We start from the raw sequence: 15,955 nt of genomic DNA, 5'->3' as shown, positions 1-15,955 counted from the left end.
AGTTTAATTCAAACTTGAATGTAATTCTGAAAAAAAGTTGTGACATGTGAATTTTGGCCTAACTGATGTTAAACAGATTCTTAATTCAGCATTTAAAACATAATCTCAACATCAGCTTTGCAGATAAGTAATTTCTTCAGTAAATATTTATTAATCGATCTTGCACTAGTTGGAACAGATTTAGAAGTTTGAAACGTCTGAACTGTAGTGACCAGTCATCAGCTGAGAGGAATGATCTAGAAAATATAAAATGGGACAGCTAGAAGTGTTCATAGTCGTGAGTACAATCAATTAGTGTATGACCAAGTAATAAACAAATGATAAAATATAATTACTTGTATACAAGAAAATTTAGAAAAAGAACTAGATTGTTGTATTTAAACAATCAAGCCGATTTATATTACTTGATAAATATATTATTTCCTTTGAAACTTTTAGTTCTAAATATATAGAGAAAGTATAAAGGACATTGCTAAATTGCAGATTTATATTTTGAAATTAAAAGTGGTAAGAACAAACATACATCTAATTTGCTTTATTATGAGGCTGTTAAACATACCAGTTTCTAGATGTAAGAAAGTGATTAAACAGAAGTTTTATTTACTTGTGTAAATGTTCTTAGTTGCTCAGTATATCAGTTTCTGTTCATGAGGAAGTAGTTAAAACATAGGAGAGCTTTATTTGTCTAATGATTAGTTTGTGGTTGTTACAATGTCTGCATTATTCTTAGGATTGTACATTACTGTTACACACATACTCTAGAAAATGAATTCAAATTACATGTCGTCAATGTAATTTATACTTATTTTTGACATTAAGGTTAAATTACCTATTAAGAGAACACGAAGTTTAAACAAGATATTTGGTCATTCAGTTTAAGAACATACTCAGACTGAAGTATAATTAATCTTGAAATTATTTGATTGTTAATAAAATTGTTATCTAAATTAATGTATATAATTATCACTGTTTTAAGTATGACATCAATACTTCACTGTAGATATAACTGTTTCATTGGAGTTAGCAGAGAAACACTAACACACAACAATCTCCAAATTGTTAAGTAAAAAATTTGGATATATACCTTTTGTGGGATTATATGTGCAATTTGCTGTCCTTTTTCATAATTGTGTTCACTTTCTGGAAAATAATGACAAAAATATAAACTGTTCTTCATAATAATTTGAACAACGTTATAAAGAGCATAAGATTCAAATGAACGATGAATTTTAAAACTTGTAAGAAAAAGGTTCTTCACAAATTAAGGTCACAAAGTTTCAAATTTACAAAGTAAATCTATCATAACAACAAGTAAAGAGCAGAGTAAGAATTTTACTACATTACAACCACTATAGTGAAGTAATATGACAATAAGTACAATGAAATTGTATAATAATAAATGAAAATTATTAATGAGAATTTTCATAAATTGTGTTTGTGTATAAAATTAAATGTTAATGAAAACATACATCATCATTTTAATCGTATAAAAAACAAATTGTGTTCAAAACTGTAATAATGCACTCAATACTAACATAATCATTTGTATAATTCCTTTATTTTCCAAGTACATAGTGTAAAATAAAAAAGATTCGGTTCTTTACAAACAAAATATCCTTACCAGTAATTGTAGCCACTGATAAAATATTAGTTATGTCTGTTTTGGATACTTGAGGAAAGCTATACAGACCATTTGTGCAAGCAGTCTTGAAATTTGAGCTGAGAGACTACAATAAAGACAGCTAATCTAAATCAAACACCTCCAACTGTAGGAAAACTCTAATCAAATATTAGACTTTGACTGTATAGAGCATGATTTGTTTTTTGTATTTCAATGGATGCTAAATGCACATTATATGAATAACCTTTACGTGTTAACAGAGAGACATGTTGTGAAGGCATTTTACCATGTAATAATTTAATATGAATTATCAACCATTCAACATTTTTGTTTTACCACAACAGATTTAATTAATTACTAAAGTTCTTCACATACTAAGATTTTTAAACGATGCATGACCACATAAATCAAACATAGACCACTCAGTGTCTTCCACAGAAGTGAAAAAACTTTCACAGCTGAGATTTGAGAACAGTAAAGAAAAAAAACTAAAGTTATGAAAGTTAATTTTTCCAGTAAAACAGTAATGCAGTGAAACTAGAACAGTTAGAAAATTCAAAAACACAAATATAACACTAATGAAAGTTCACAAACTGGCAATCACACCTCACAATAGTAGATTTTCTCACGAGAAAAATAATTCCATTTAACCACATACGTGGGAGCTATTTATACAGCCTTACTTTTGACCTGCTTAAAAATGGTCAGGGGAAACAGTAAATTTATACTGTATAGTGTCTTTAAAATGCCAACCTAGGTCTGAGGTCAAAGACTGCTCTCATTATCCTTTTGTTAAGTTTTTTTTTACAATGGAAATTACTGTCATAATACTGAACATATTTAATTATTTTGTGTTATACTTAATTCTGGGATTGTTGTTATGCACATATATTATTTAAAATTATTGCATATATATAATATCACTGACTTATGTCACATGTTTAGGTAAAAACTAAATAATATAAACAGATTATATTTCTAAGTACTCTGATGTTTGTTACAAAGCAGACATTTTAGACCATGCATCTCAGTGTTTCTCATCATTCATATATTTTAAAATAAAGACAAAACTGACCATTAAACATGCAGCAAGTTTAATTCAAAGTTCAACATGTGTTTAAACTGATCTTTCAGCAGTACAGACCTATCAACATAATTTATTGGTTAAATTCAGATTACAGTTGTGAGTGCTTAGGCATACAATCCTCACATTATAAGATTGTTACATAATATTTTTCTCCTTTGGTGATTAGTGGTGGATGTTGTTTAGAAAATTCAAAAATGTTTACATTCATATAATTCTAAGTCTAATAAATAGACATTCTGTGACTGAGAGCACATGAAATAAAATACAAATGCACTCAAAGAAGAGATATGTTGCAAAGAATCATGAGATGGTACTAGTGACTATGAGAACAGCATAGGGAGAAAAATTAGATCCACTTGGAGAAAGTTATAAATTTTCCTGTACTGAAAATGTATTTCCAACAGGTTCTTGCCTACTCTCACATAAAATAGTTATTCTCCTTTAGTGCTGCCCCCTATATGCAAAAAATGTCTTTCAAGTATGCCACAAGCCTTCTTTCTTATCTCCACATGAAATGACTCATTCTAATGTGTCTTTCATGCAAACTATCATGTGAGAACCCTCCACCAATGAGAGTGCCAAACACTTGTTACACATGTGACTCCTTCTGTTCAATTCTACTGGATCATTATTTCAAGTTTTGGCAGAAAATGGAAGCACTCATTTTCAGGAGGAGGAATGGTGGGAAATGTGAATAAAGACAAATACCTTTCAAAAATCCATTTTCAAAGCAGGAAAAGTATACCTTATGATACAGTATATTACCTCTATTCATATGAATAGCTAGAATTCTACACTGAATAGATAGAGGGATTAAATCAGTGTAAGAAAACAAAAGAATACTTCAATAGCATCAAAGGACACACTTTGAGAAAAGGGAGTCAAATATAAAGATTTGTTATGAGAGACTACACCACATATAAAACAGTTACACACTTCACCCATTGGAAAAAAGGTGAAAAAACAGAGGAGCACATCCAAGTGGAATGAGAAAAACAATGAAAGTGTACAGGTGGGATGAGGATCATATCATCTTCAACTAAAGTTTAAAAGAATAAGATACACTGAGGGAGAGCAATAAGGAAAGAACAGTAACAATCTCACGCATCTCTAAAATGTCCCACAACACTGATGTAACATGTTGAGGAAGTAAGACAGACACACGTAATACATGTGTGATGATTTACGTTGATTGATTATACATTACGCCCAAACCCAGTCACTTGGAACCAATATCAATGCATGGATAGAATAAGGGATCTCAATTGATGCAATTGGGTGAACCTTAATTTGACATCTTATTCCTTTGGTTTTCTATGTTTTACAGTAGTGGATATCACATTATCTACATGACAATTCTACTCACTGCTGATTGGTATTTCTGTATTGGTTTTTGACTTCATTTAACCATTCAGGAAAATATCTTTATGAACCACTACCCCAGTGATTAGAAATGGGAAAGTGATGAGGACTCCAAATTCCACTAAGAAAAAATGGGGGTGAAACATAATGGAAAGACCACAGGAATTTCAACACCTAAGATGGTGCAATGAGTGACAAGGAAACCCTACTTTTCAAAGTATACCATAATAATTTATTCAATACAAGGCATAGCAGGGTTGGAAAACTATCCTCTTTTGCTTTAACCATGTAATCTATGAGTGGTACAGTCTAAGGCAGGCATAATCATGAAGAAATTTCATAGCAAGGATGACATTTATGTAATCTTCTGGAACATCACATCATAACAGTGTGCACTGCGTGGTCATGGAATATCATAAGGTAGTCAACGTCACTGAACAGTGTGATTTTTAAGGGTAAAAGAACACCTAATCAGGTATCTATTACCACAGAGCATGGCCCAGACAATGAGTAATTATCATGAAAAGAGAAATAAGGCACAGAAGAAAGCTGTGCAGACACTATAACATTGCAGATCGTGCAAAAAACAGAGAAATCTATTCAGATTGGGATGAGAATAAAGGTAGGAAAGGAAAGGAGATCAGAGAAAAGGATGATTTACCCTCATGATCCATCAAAATTTTGTGAAGAAAAGAGCAATCTGGAAAAAGAGTACATGAGACATCTTTGACAAATAAATTATATGTTCGATGTCCACAGGTAAAGAGAAGAAAGTCCTAAAGGAAAGATGAAACAAAGAATGTGTGGAAAGTGATTTGAATAGAGGCAAAGTGAGTCAATGTATGATCACATTAACATCTCAATCTGCAAGAAAATTTCACCACAGAGAATGATGAATCTAGAAGAAAAGTATCAAGAAAGAGGTAAATATCCTGATTTGGAAAAATGAATGACGTGGTAAGCTGTCTGATAGCCAGAAATTGAGGTGATGGAGCATCCCCGAGTTAAAAACTAAGTAAAAAATTCAACAATAGAAGTTGGCCAATCAGCAGAAAACTCCTATACCACAGAACAATAGCTTAAGAATGTTTCATTTACACTGACAAACTTCCATGGAGGAAAGGCAAATGGAACAGTAGCTGGAAACAGATCAATACATCTGGATAAACCTGATTTCCTCATCAAGAACCAGATAAAACTTAGCATAAAAAGTAGGATGAATCACTAATGACCAAGGTTGCTGAATAAGAGAGAAAAAAAGAGGTTGTGGAGTAGGAGGTTGTAGCTGAATAAAATGAGGAAATCATGACTAAGCTCGCCTAAAAGGAGAAGTCAGAAGGACTTGAGAAGTAGTGGTTTAGATGATCAAATCACTCAGTGAAAAAGACAAATGGCAGGTTACACATATTGGTACCTGATGTTCTACTCATGAGTGGTAGAATTGACAGCCAAAGTTAAGACCAAAGTCCAAAACAGAGAATGTTTGTGGATGATAGATGTGAAAAGGGCAGCAATGTGAAGAATACCCCACTGAAGGCAAAGCAATAGAAAACAAGAGGATCAAAGGATCATCTTGTCAAATATATTTTGTCTGGGTAAGATAGATTATCTTCAACAACATTGAAAACACTATAAAATGACACACAATCACAGGAATATCTTGCACGTGTACTCAGACAAGAAAATTCAACATATTAAAAATTTTAGGATCAAGAATAATGATTGACATAAGCAGTTACTATGAAATTGTTGGAAGAAATCCTTACCAGATGTAAGAAATGATCCAAGGCCTCACATGCAGCTAGAAGTTCAAGAATGTAAAAATGGTAAGAATTCTCGGCCACAAACCCATACCCCAAAGCCCACTGTTGATTGGCACCCTCTCCCCATTCCTGGAACAAAGCATCCATGGAAATATATAAATCCAGATGAGGAGGATGAAGCAAAGCATCTGTTAAAATCTGGGTCCTGTCTAACTATCAAGACAGATCACCTAACTGGTAGTGTAATAAAACCCTTCAAAGCCTCCTGTGCCAAATTCTATTGGTTCCAAGGAAGATCTTGCATATGAGCACAAATTAAAAGGATAAGTGTAACCATAGTACGACACATCCCCAAATGTGAAAGAAATTCACAAGTTATAGTAGAGAGAGCAGTAAGAACACAGTGAACTAAAAGCTCCATCAGGTGAAGTAGAAGGCTGGCACTGACTGAGATATGTGTTGAAAAAACACCTAAATGATTAGCAGTTGGTTAGGTTGAAGAAAATATTTTTACAATTTGACTGACCAGCTCACTTGAGCCACTACCCATAACGAGTACAATGAGCAAACTGCTATTTGGAATGAGCTAGCATCAGCCAGTCATCCACATAATAATAAAAATGCATCCTGAGATTATTAAAAAAAGTTGAGAAAATGCTCAAACTGTCCAATAAAAATAGGACTGAAGCAAGCCAGAAGAATGATGCAAAAAACTAATAATTCATCACTTCATGAACAAACCAAAGATATGATCATGACTTCCAAGCTACTGGGATATGTAAGTAACCATTCACAAAGTTCATCTTGGTCATCCATAAACCTGAAGGAAAAGCCCACCTGAGGGTATGAAAGGATTCCATTGTAATATACGATAGAATGAGAAATTGATTGAGGCAGGACAAATCCATGACAGACCACAAGTCTCTAATTTTTTTCGGAACAATTAACAGCATGGAATAAAAATAGGAAGAAATATGATTCACAAGTTAGATGGGCAATTAAGGCAGAAGGTTATGAACCACCAATAATAGAAGCTGGCTGGATATGATACCTGGAAGTAGAGGAATGGAAATGGGTACATATGACAGAGAGGTGGAGAAATAAAGTGTAGGAAAAACCCATCTGATAAAATCCAAATAACCCATTAATCTTTGATGGCAGTTTACCAGATGGGAATAAATTCACACAATCATGATCCCACTGGACTGGAACCCATAAAATTTTCCACAACTGTTGGTGTCATGGTGATTTGCACTAAAGAAAATGACAAGATAAGCCACACCCCCAAAAAAAGGAATAGATAAAGGTTGAGAAAAACCAGGATGAGAAAGAGGAATTGAAGCTTGCGGTTCTGACAGCAACAATAGAGCTACCAAAGAAGAAATGGTAGAGTGTTGCTGTAAGGATTCCACACAATTACAAAATTTCAGTAACATGGTCAAATGCATATTACTGAAGAAAATGGACTACTGAATTCCCTCAGATAAGTGAATGGCAAATGAACATGGGACAAGGCCAGATCACAACCTGGAAGATCCCAACTACAGAGAAACCACGTGTCTAAGGCAAGAACTGAGGACAACAAACCAATCAACTTGAAGGAAATAAGGATTTCAGTAAATAGCCTCATGAAGGCTGTTAGTAGCAAAGTAATGGTGAGAAAAAATTTGAAACTGGGCATGAATTAGATGCACCAGAAAATGTGAATGTACCCCCCAAATTGGCAAAATAGATCCCAACTGGTTGAAGGCACCAGCATGTCATACCCCCATGAGCTGTGGGTCAGTTTGTTGGACACACAAATCTGACTATCCATTTCTAAACTTCCAGCTCACAAGTAGCATAAGCTTCAACTAACTTGGTTAGTGTAACATTTGCTTTATGTTACCACACATTTTATTGCTTCTTATGGTGGAATTTTAAAAATCATAGTCCAAAAGACAATAAAACAAAAGCATTTAATTATAAATAGCTGTATAAGGTTAAGAAATCTTCAATTATTTAGTGTAAAGAAATGTTGTTTTCTGCTACAATTTGAAGTAATTATAGAAAGACAAAATGGTAATTTTAAATTATTTTGTACTTTTTATGGTGGATATGAGGTTGATCAAATTAACCTAGTCGTATGAGTAAGAATAGAACAAAATAACAGTTGAAATATGAAGATAAAATATGAACTCAGAAAGTTCAAGTGAGTTTAAATCATCAGTGGAGGACCCCTCACTGCTTGAGACCTTGGCACAATGGAAGGTAACTCATTCCAAAGGCAAACCATCCTGCTAGAAAATAGAACTATCTTAGATGAAAAAGACTGCCTCCCTGTCAAAAATTATATTTGTATGCCCTAGGCTGACTATCTTCACTGTTATGTGTGAGAAAAGTTGATATATCAATGCTATCAATTACCAAACAACCCACATGCATTATCTTTCCTTATCATAATAAAAACCCACTTGCCATTTATTTAACCAATTCACTGAATGATATAAATTCTTTAATCAGCAGTAACCTCTTTACAGAGAGTAACACCCAAGATCTTAATATTATCTGCAAATTTAAGTAATTTATTGATTATTTCTTCATCTATCTCACACACAGCAACCAAAAGGAGCAAAAGTCCTAAATCTGAGCCTTGATGTACTGCACTCGTAACATTAATCCAGTTTGACAGAAGTCTGTTTGTAACATTGTGACAATGCTTTTCTTTCTTACATCCAACCACTCTTCTATCCAATTTACTAATTTATCTTCCACACCTATAGAGATATATTTTTATAAGTATTTGATGTGGTGTCATGTCAAATGTTTCTGAAAATCCAAATATGTGAAATTTATGCTCTTACCCTCCTATACATGAGCACCATATTTTTTAAAGAATGTCAAAAGATTTGTAATGCAACAATTTTGTTCAGTGAAACCATGTTGGTTATCCAGCAAAATTATAAACCTTGCTAAATGACTTTACAAAGTATATTTTATCAGATTTTTCACAACAGTTGTAAAGTTAATGGGTCAACAATTACTGAAAAACTTTTTATCACATCACTTCAAAAGAAGAGTTTCAGTAGCTAGTTTCCAGTCCTCTTGTACCTGTCCACTGTTCAAAGATTGATAAAAATAGCAGTAACTGGCTCATATATGTAATAGTTAACCTTTTTCAAAACCCTTGAGGAAATGTGGCCCAGGAGGCTTGTCATTCTTTAAACTTCCTCCATTTTTGTTAACCAGTTCAAAATTAATGCAGATATCTACTTCTATCTTCTTTTCATCCATCATCTGTTCAAGATGTGGAATATTGCTGAATTCTTCATCAGTAAAAATGTAATTAAAAACAACAGAATAACCTAGTCATTTCATAACTATTAAATACAGGCCTTCTTTTATCATCCCTCTTTTCACATTCATCCTTTTTGATCTTATAATCCTTTGCTTTACCAACTTTTTTTATCTTCTGTACATTTTCTGTCACACCAGTCAATTTAATTTTATTAAATTTATGATGCTTTACTTTAATAGCCATCCTGGTTTTTTTACTTGCAGCTACCCTTTTCTTTCTGTAAAGAACATGTTTACCTTGAATATGTAAAAATTTATCTTTAGAAAGTTTATAACCAAAATATCATTTTTCTTTATCTCCATATGCAGCAAATCATCAAACATAAGAGATACCATCACTTGCACCCAGATCGTTATAATTTCTATCCTCTCGATAATTTCTATATTTGAAGTTAACAATAAATATAAATAGTATTGATTCTAATATATTCCTATATTGATCTCACAACAAATCAAAAAATATTTATTTATATTCTTACTTTTAAAAGTCTGAAGATTGAGTTTTTAGTTCATTAACCACTGCAGACATTGAATGGTAGGCATAATAGAACAATAAGGCAAGACAATAAGACATATGACACACGAAATTCATGTTTAACATTCTTAATATTAAAACATATGCAAAATATTAAAATTTGCCTAATAATGAAAATAAAGTTGTAATCAGATATTGAGAATAACATTCCAAAATGTCATGACATGTGCTTTTGACCTGTCCATAGTAAGATCGTTAAAAGTCCTTTGGAATATTTTGAAAATTACTTCTCACTTAAACAAGATAATAAATCTCATACATAAGCACTTTACAGGTAAATTTAAAATTTCTTTTCAGGAGCACTGTTTCCATATTTTCTGTTTGAAATATTTTTCAAGAATTATAACTCATGAATTACGAACAAAATAGAACAGTATTAATAAACCTAAGTTCATCTTAACACAAGATTCTCTAATATTCTATGTTGGATTTCTTCACCAAAATAACATTTTATTATAAGGTGTATTTACAAATCATTAGACTTACCCATTTTTTTAATTGACTGGAAAATTGCATCCTTAAAAACAAGCATCTCAACATTCTCTTGTTTGGTGAAATTATCCATTGGTAAAACATTCAATGACTGTATTCTTTCTTCTTCTTTCTCATCTCGATGAGAATTGTTAAAATATCTTCAAATAATATTTTGAAATTAAAGTAAAAATAAAATTAGAATCAGTACAAAAGACATATTTTCACTTTTACATATAACAAAATACATAAAAATGAATTAGAAAATAACACCTAGATATAGCTTGTTGTTTTCTATAAAGCTCATACAAACAAGTTTGTAACACACCTAGATATAGCTTGTTTCCTATAAAGCTCATACAAACAAGTTTGTAACACACCTAGACATAGCTTGTTTTCTATAAAGCTCATACAAACAAGTTTGTAACACACCTAGATATAGCTTGTTTTCTATAAAGCTCATACAAACAAGTTTGTAACACACCTAGATATAGCTTGTTTTCTGTAAATCTCACACAAACAAGTTTGTAACACACCTAGATATAGCTTGTTTTCTATAAATCTCACACAAACAAGTTTGTAACACACCTAGATATAGCTTGTTTTCTGTAAATCTCACACAAACAAGTTTGTAACACACCTAGATATAGCTTGTTTTCTATAAATCTCACACAAACAAATTTGTAACACCCCTAGATATAGCTTGTTTTCTATAAATCTCATACAAACAAGTTTGTAACACACCTTGATAACTTGTTTTCTATAAATCTCACACAAACAAATTTGTAACACACCTAGATATAGCTTGTTTTCTATAAATCTCACACAAACAAGTTTGTAACACACCTAGATATAGCTTGTTTTCTATAAATCTCACACAAACAAGTTTGTAACACCTAGATATAGCTTGTTTTCTATAAAGCTCATACAAACAAGTTTGTAACACACCTAGATATAGCTTGTTTTCTGTAAATCTCACACAAACAAGTTTGTAACACACCTAGATATAGCTTGTTTTCTATAAAGCTCATACAAACAAGTTTGTAACACACCTAGATATAGCTTGTTTTCTGTAAATCTCACACAAACAAGTTTGTAACACACCTAGATATAGCTTGTTTTCTATAAATCTCACACAAACAAATTTGTAACACACCTAGATATAGCTTGTTTTCTATAAATCTCACACAAACAAGTTTGTAACACCTAGATATAGCTTGTTTTCTATAAAGCTCATACAAACAAGTTTGTAACACACCTAGATATAGCTTGTTTTCTGTAAATCTCACACAAACAAGTTTGTAACACACCTAGATATAGCTTGTTTTCTATAAAGCTCATACAAACAAGTTTGTAACACACCTAGATATAGCTTGTTTTCTGTAAATCTCACAGAAACAAGTTTGTAACACACCTAGATATAGCTTGTTTTCTGTAAATCTCACACAAACAAGTTTGTAACACACCTAGATATAGCTTGTTTTCTATAAAGTGCATACAAACAAGTTTGTAACACACCTAGATATAGCTTGTTTTCTGTAAATCTCACACAAACAAGTTTGTAACACACCTAGATATAGCTTGTTTTCTGTAAATCTCACACAAACAAGTTTGTAACACACCTAGATATAGCTTGTTTTCTGTAAATCTCACACAAACAAGTTTGTAACACACCTAGATATAGCTTGTTTTCTATAAATCTCACACAAACAAGTTTGTAACACACCTAGATATAGCTTGTTTTCTGTAAATCTCACACAAACAAGTTTGTAACACACCTAGATATAGCTTGTTTTCTGTAAATCTCACACAAACAAGTTTGTAACACACTTATGTGTAGCTTGTTATTCAATACTAGATTTCCTTTACTTTATCACTTCAATAAAATGCACAATTCTAATACAGCTGTAGGTTCTTATCCACTTTCTACAAAGAAGGGTTTAATATATGCTACTAACAATACAATATGAATAAAGGAATATCCAACTGATTTCTAAGTAATTGATAGGGTTTAATATATGCTACTAACAATACAATATGCATAAAGGAATATCCAACTGATTTCTAAGTAATTGATATATATAGAGATTTATTTTTCTTCAATTTGTACATGTGTCAAGTGCTAAATCTTTGATGACATACACTACACTAAGTCTCACCACGATTCACCATATTGGTGGTCCTAACACATGAGTCTAAGTGGTTGAATCATGGATAAAGGTCTGTTTATGGGCACATTGCACAAAATCTTATATTTAAAAGCCAGCAAGTATAGACCAGACAAGTAAACAGAATACATCCCATGTGCTGAGTTTCATATAATAGTCAATTCAGCAAGCATAGACCAGACAAGTGGACAGAATACATCCCATGTGCTGAGTTTCATATAATAGTCAATTTAACAAGCATAGACCAGACAAATGGACAGAATACATCCCATGTGCTACATTTCATATAATAGTCAATTTAGTAAGTATATACCAGACAAGTGGACAGAATACATTCCATGTGCTGAGTTTCATATAATAGTCAATTTAACAAGTACAGACCAGACAAGTGGACAGAATACATCCCATGTGCTGAGTTTCATATAATAGTCAATTTAACAAGTATAGACCAGACAAGTGGACAGAATACATCCCATGTGCTGAGTTTCATATAATAGTCAATTTAACAAGTATAGACCAGACAAGTGGACAGAATACATCCCATGTGCTGAGTTTCATATAATAGTCAATTTAACAAGTATAGACCAGACAAGTGGACAGAATACATCCCATGTGCTGAGTTTCATATAATAGTCAATTTAACAAGTATAGACCAGACAAGTGGACAGAATACATCCCATGTGCTGAGTTTCATATAATAGTCAATTTAACAAGTATAGACCAGACAAGTGGACAGAATACATCCCATGTGCTGAGTTTCATATAATAGTCAATTTAACAAGTATAGACCAGACAAGTGGACAGAATACATCCCATGTGCTGAGTTTCATATAATAGTCAATTTAACAAGTATAGACCAGACAAGTGGACAGAATACATCCCATGTGCTGAGTTTCATATAATAGTCAATTTAACAAGTATAGACCAGACAAGTGGACAGAATACATCCCATGTGCTGAGTTTCATATAATAGTCAATTTAACAAGTATAGACCAGACAAGTGGACAGAATACATCCCATGTGCTGAGTTTCATATAATAGTCAATTTAACAAGTATAGACCAGACAAGTGGACAGAATACATCCCATGTGCTGAGTTTCATATAATAGTCAATTTAACAAGTATAGACCAGACAAGTGGACAGAATACATCCCATGTGCTGAGTTTCATATAATAGTCAATTTAACAAGTATAGACCAGACAAGTGGACAGAATACATCCCATGTGCTGAGTTTCATATAATAGTCAATTTAACAAGTATAGACCAGACAAGTGGACAGAATACATCCCATGTGCTGAGTTTCATATAATGTTCAATTTAACAAGTATAGACCAGACAAGTGGACAGAATACATCCCATGTGCTGAGTTTCATATAATAGTCAATTTAACAAGTATAGACCAGACAAGTGGACAGAATACATCCCATGTGCTGAGTTTCATATAATAGTCAATTTAACAAGTATAGACCAGACAAGTGGACAGAATACATCCCATGTGCTGAGTTTCATATAATAGTCAATTTAACAAGTATAGACCAGACAAGTGGACAGAATACATCCCATGTGCTGAGTTTCATATAATAGTCAATTTAACAAGTATAGACCAGACAAGTGGACAGAATACATCCCATGTGCTGAGTTTCATATAATAGTCAATTTAACAAGTATAGACCAGACAAGTGGACAGAATACATCCCATGTGCTGAGTTTCATATAATAGTCAATTTAACAAGTATAGACCAGACAAGTGGACAGAATACATCCCATGTGCTGAGTTTCATATAATAGTCAATTTAACAAGTATAGACCAGACAAGTGGACAGAATACATCCCATGTGCTGAGTTTCATATAATAGTCAATTTAACAAGTATAGACCAGACAAGTGGACAGAATACATCCCATGTGCTGAGTTTCATATAATAGTCAATTTAACAAGTATAGACCAGACAAGTGGACAGAATACATCCCATGTGCTGAGTTTCATATAATAGTCAATTTAACAAGTATAGACCAGACAAGTGGACAGAATACATCCCATGTGCTGAGTTTCATATAATAGTCAATTTAACAAGTATAGACCAGACAAGTGGACAGAATACATCCCATGTGCTGAGTTTCATATAATAGTCAATTTAACAAGTATAGACCAGACAAGTGGACAGAATACATCCCATGTGCTGAGTTTCATATAATAGTCAATTTAACAAGTATAGACCAGACAAGTGGACAGAATACATCCCATGTGCTGAGTTTCATATAATAGTCAATTTAACAAGTATAGACCAGACAAGTGGACAGAATACATCCCATGTGCTGAGTTTCATATAATAGTCAATTTAACAAGTATAGACCAGACAAGTGGACAGAATACATCCCATGTGCTGAGTTTCATATAATAGTCAATTTAACAAGTATAGACCAGACAAGTGGACAGAATACATCCCATGTGCTGAGTTTCATATAATAGTCAATTTAACAAGTATAGACCAGACAAGTGGACAGAATACATCCCATGTGCTGAGTTTCATATAATAGTCAATTTAACAAGTATAGACCAGACAAGTGGACAGAATACATCCCATGTGCTGAGTTTCATATAATAGTCAATTTAACAAGTATAGACCAGACAAGTGGACAGAATACATCCCATGTGCTGAGTTTCATATAATAGTCAATTTAACAAGTATAGACCAGACAAGTGGACAGAATACATCCCATGTGCTGAGTTTCATATAATAGTCAATTTAACAAGTATAGACCAGACAAGTGGACAGAATACATCCCATGTGCTGAGTTTCATATAATAGTCAATTTAACAAGTATAGACCAGACAAGTGGACAGAATACATCCCATGTGCTGAGTTTCATATAATAGTCAATTTAACAAGTATAGACCAGACAAGTGGACAGAATACATCCCATGTGCTGAGTTTCATATAATAGTCAATTTAACAAGTATAGACCAGACAAGTGGACAGAATACATCCCATGTGCTGAGTTTCATATAATAGTCAATTTAACAAGTATAGACCAGACAAGTGGACAGAATACATCCCATGTGCTGAGTTTCATATAATAGTCAATTTAACAAGTATAGACCAGACAAGTGGACAGAATACATCCCATGTGCTGAGTTTCATATAATAGTCAATTTAACAAGTATAGACCAGACAAGTGGACAGAATACATCCCATGTGCTGAGTTTCATATAATAGTCAATTTAACAAGTATAGACCAGACAAGTGGACAGAATACATCCCATGTGCTGAGTTTCATATAATAGTCAATTTAACAAGTATAGACCAGACAAGTGGACAGAATACATCCCATGTGCTGAGTTTCATATAATAGTCAATTTAACAAGTATAGACCAGACAAGTGGACAGAATACATCCCATGTGCTGAGTTTCATATAATAGTCAATTTAACAAGTATAGACCAGACAAGTGGACAGAATACATCCCATGTGCTGAGTTTCATATAATAGTCAATTTAACAAGTATAGACCAGACAAGTGGACAGAATACATCCCATGTGCTGAGTTTCATATAATAGTCAATTTAACAAGTATAGACCAGACAAGTGGACAGAATACATCCCATGTGCTGAG

General features: G+C 32.8%; 1 protein-coding gene across 1 annotated transcript in view; it reads right to left on the bottom strand.

Moving 5' to 3' along the window:
* The window catches only part of LOC143245364 (uncharacterized), a 37,874-nt gene extending 27,530 nt beyond the window's left edge, over positions 1 to 10,344 (bottom strand). The window contains exons 1-2 of the mRNA XM_076491610.1: positions 10,191 to 10,344; positions 1,085 to 1,140 (exon numbers count right to left, since the gene is read on the bottom strand). Coding sequence (XP_076347725.1) covers positions 1,085 to 1,140; positions 10,191 to 10,269 — 135 coding nt within the window. The 5' untranslated portion in view covers positions 10,270 to 10,344. The remainder of the gene's footprint in view (positions 1 to 1,084; positions 1,141 to 10,190) is intronic.
* Between the last annotated feature and the right edge of the window lie 5,611 nt (positions 10,345 to 15,955).

This window comes from Tachypleus tridentatus, chromosome 2 (genome assembly GCF_004210375.1).
Source record: "Tachypleus tridentatus isolate NWPU-2018 chromosome 2, ASM421037v1, whole genome shotgun sequence".
In the NCBI taxonomy this organism is placed as follows: Eukaryota; Metazoa; Arthropoda; class Merostomata; order Xiphosura; family Limulidae; genus Tachypleus; species Tachypleus tridentatus.
This window is presented reverse-complemented; position numbering and strand designations above follow the sequence as displayed.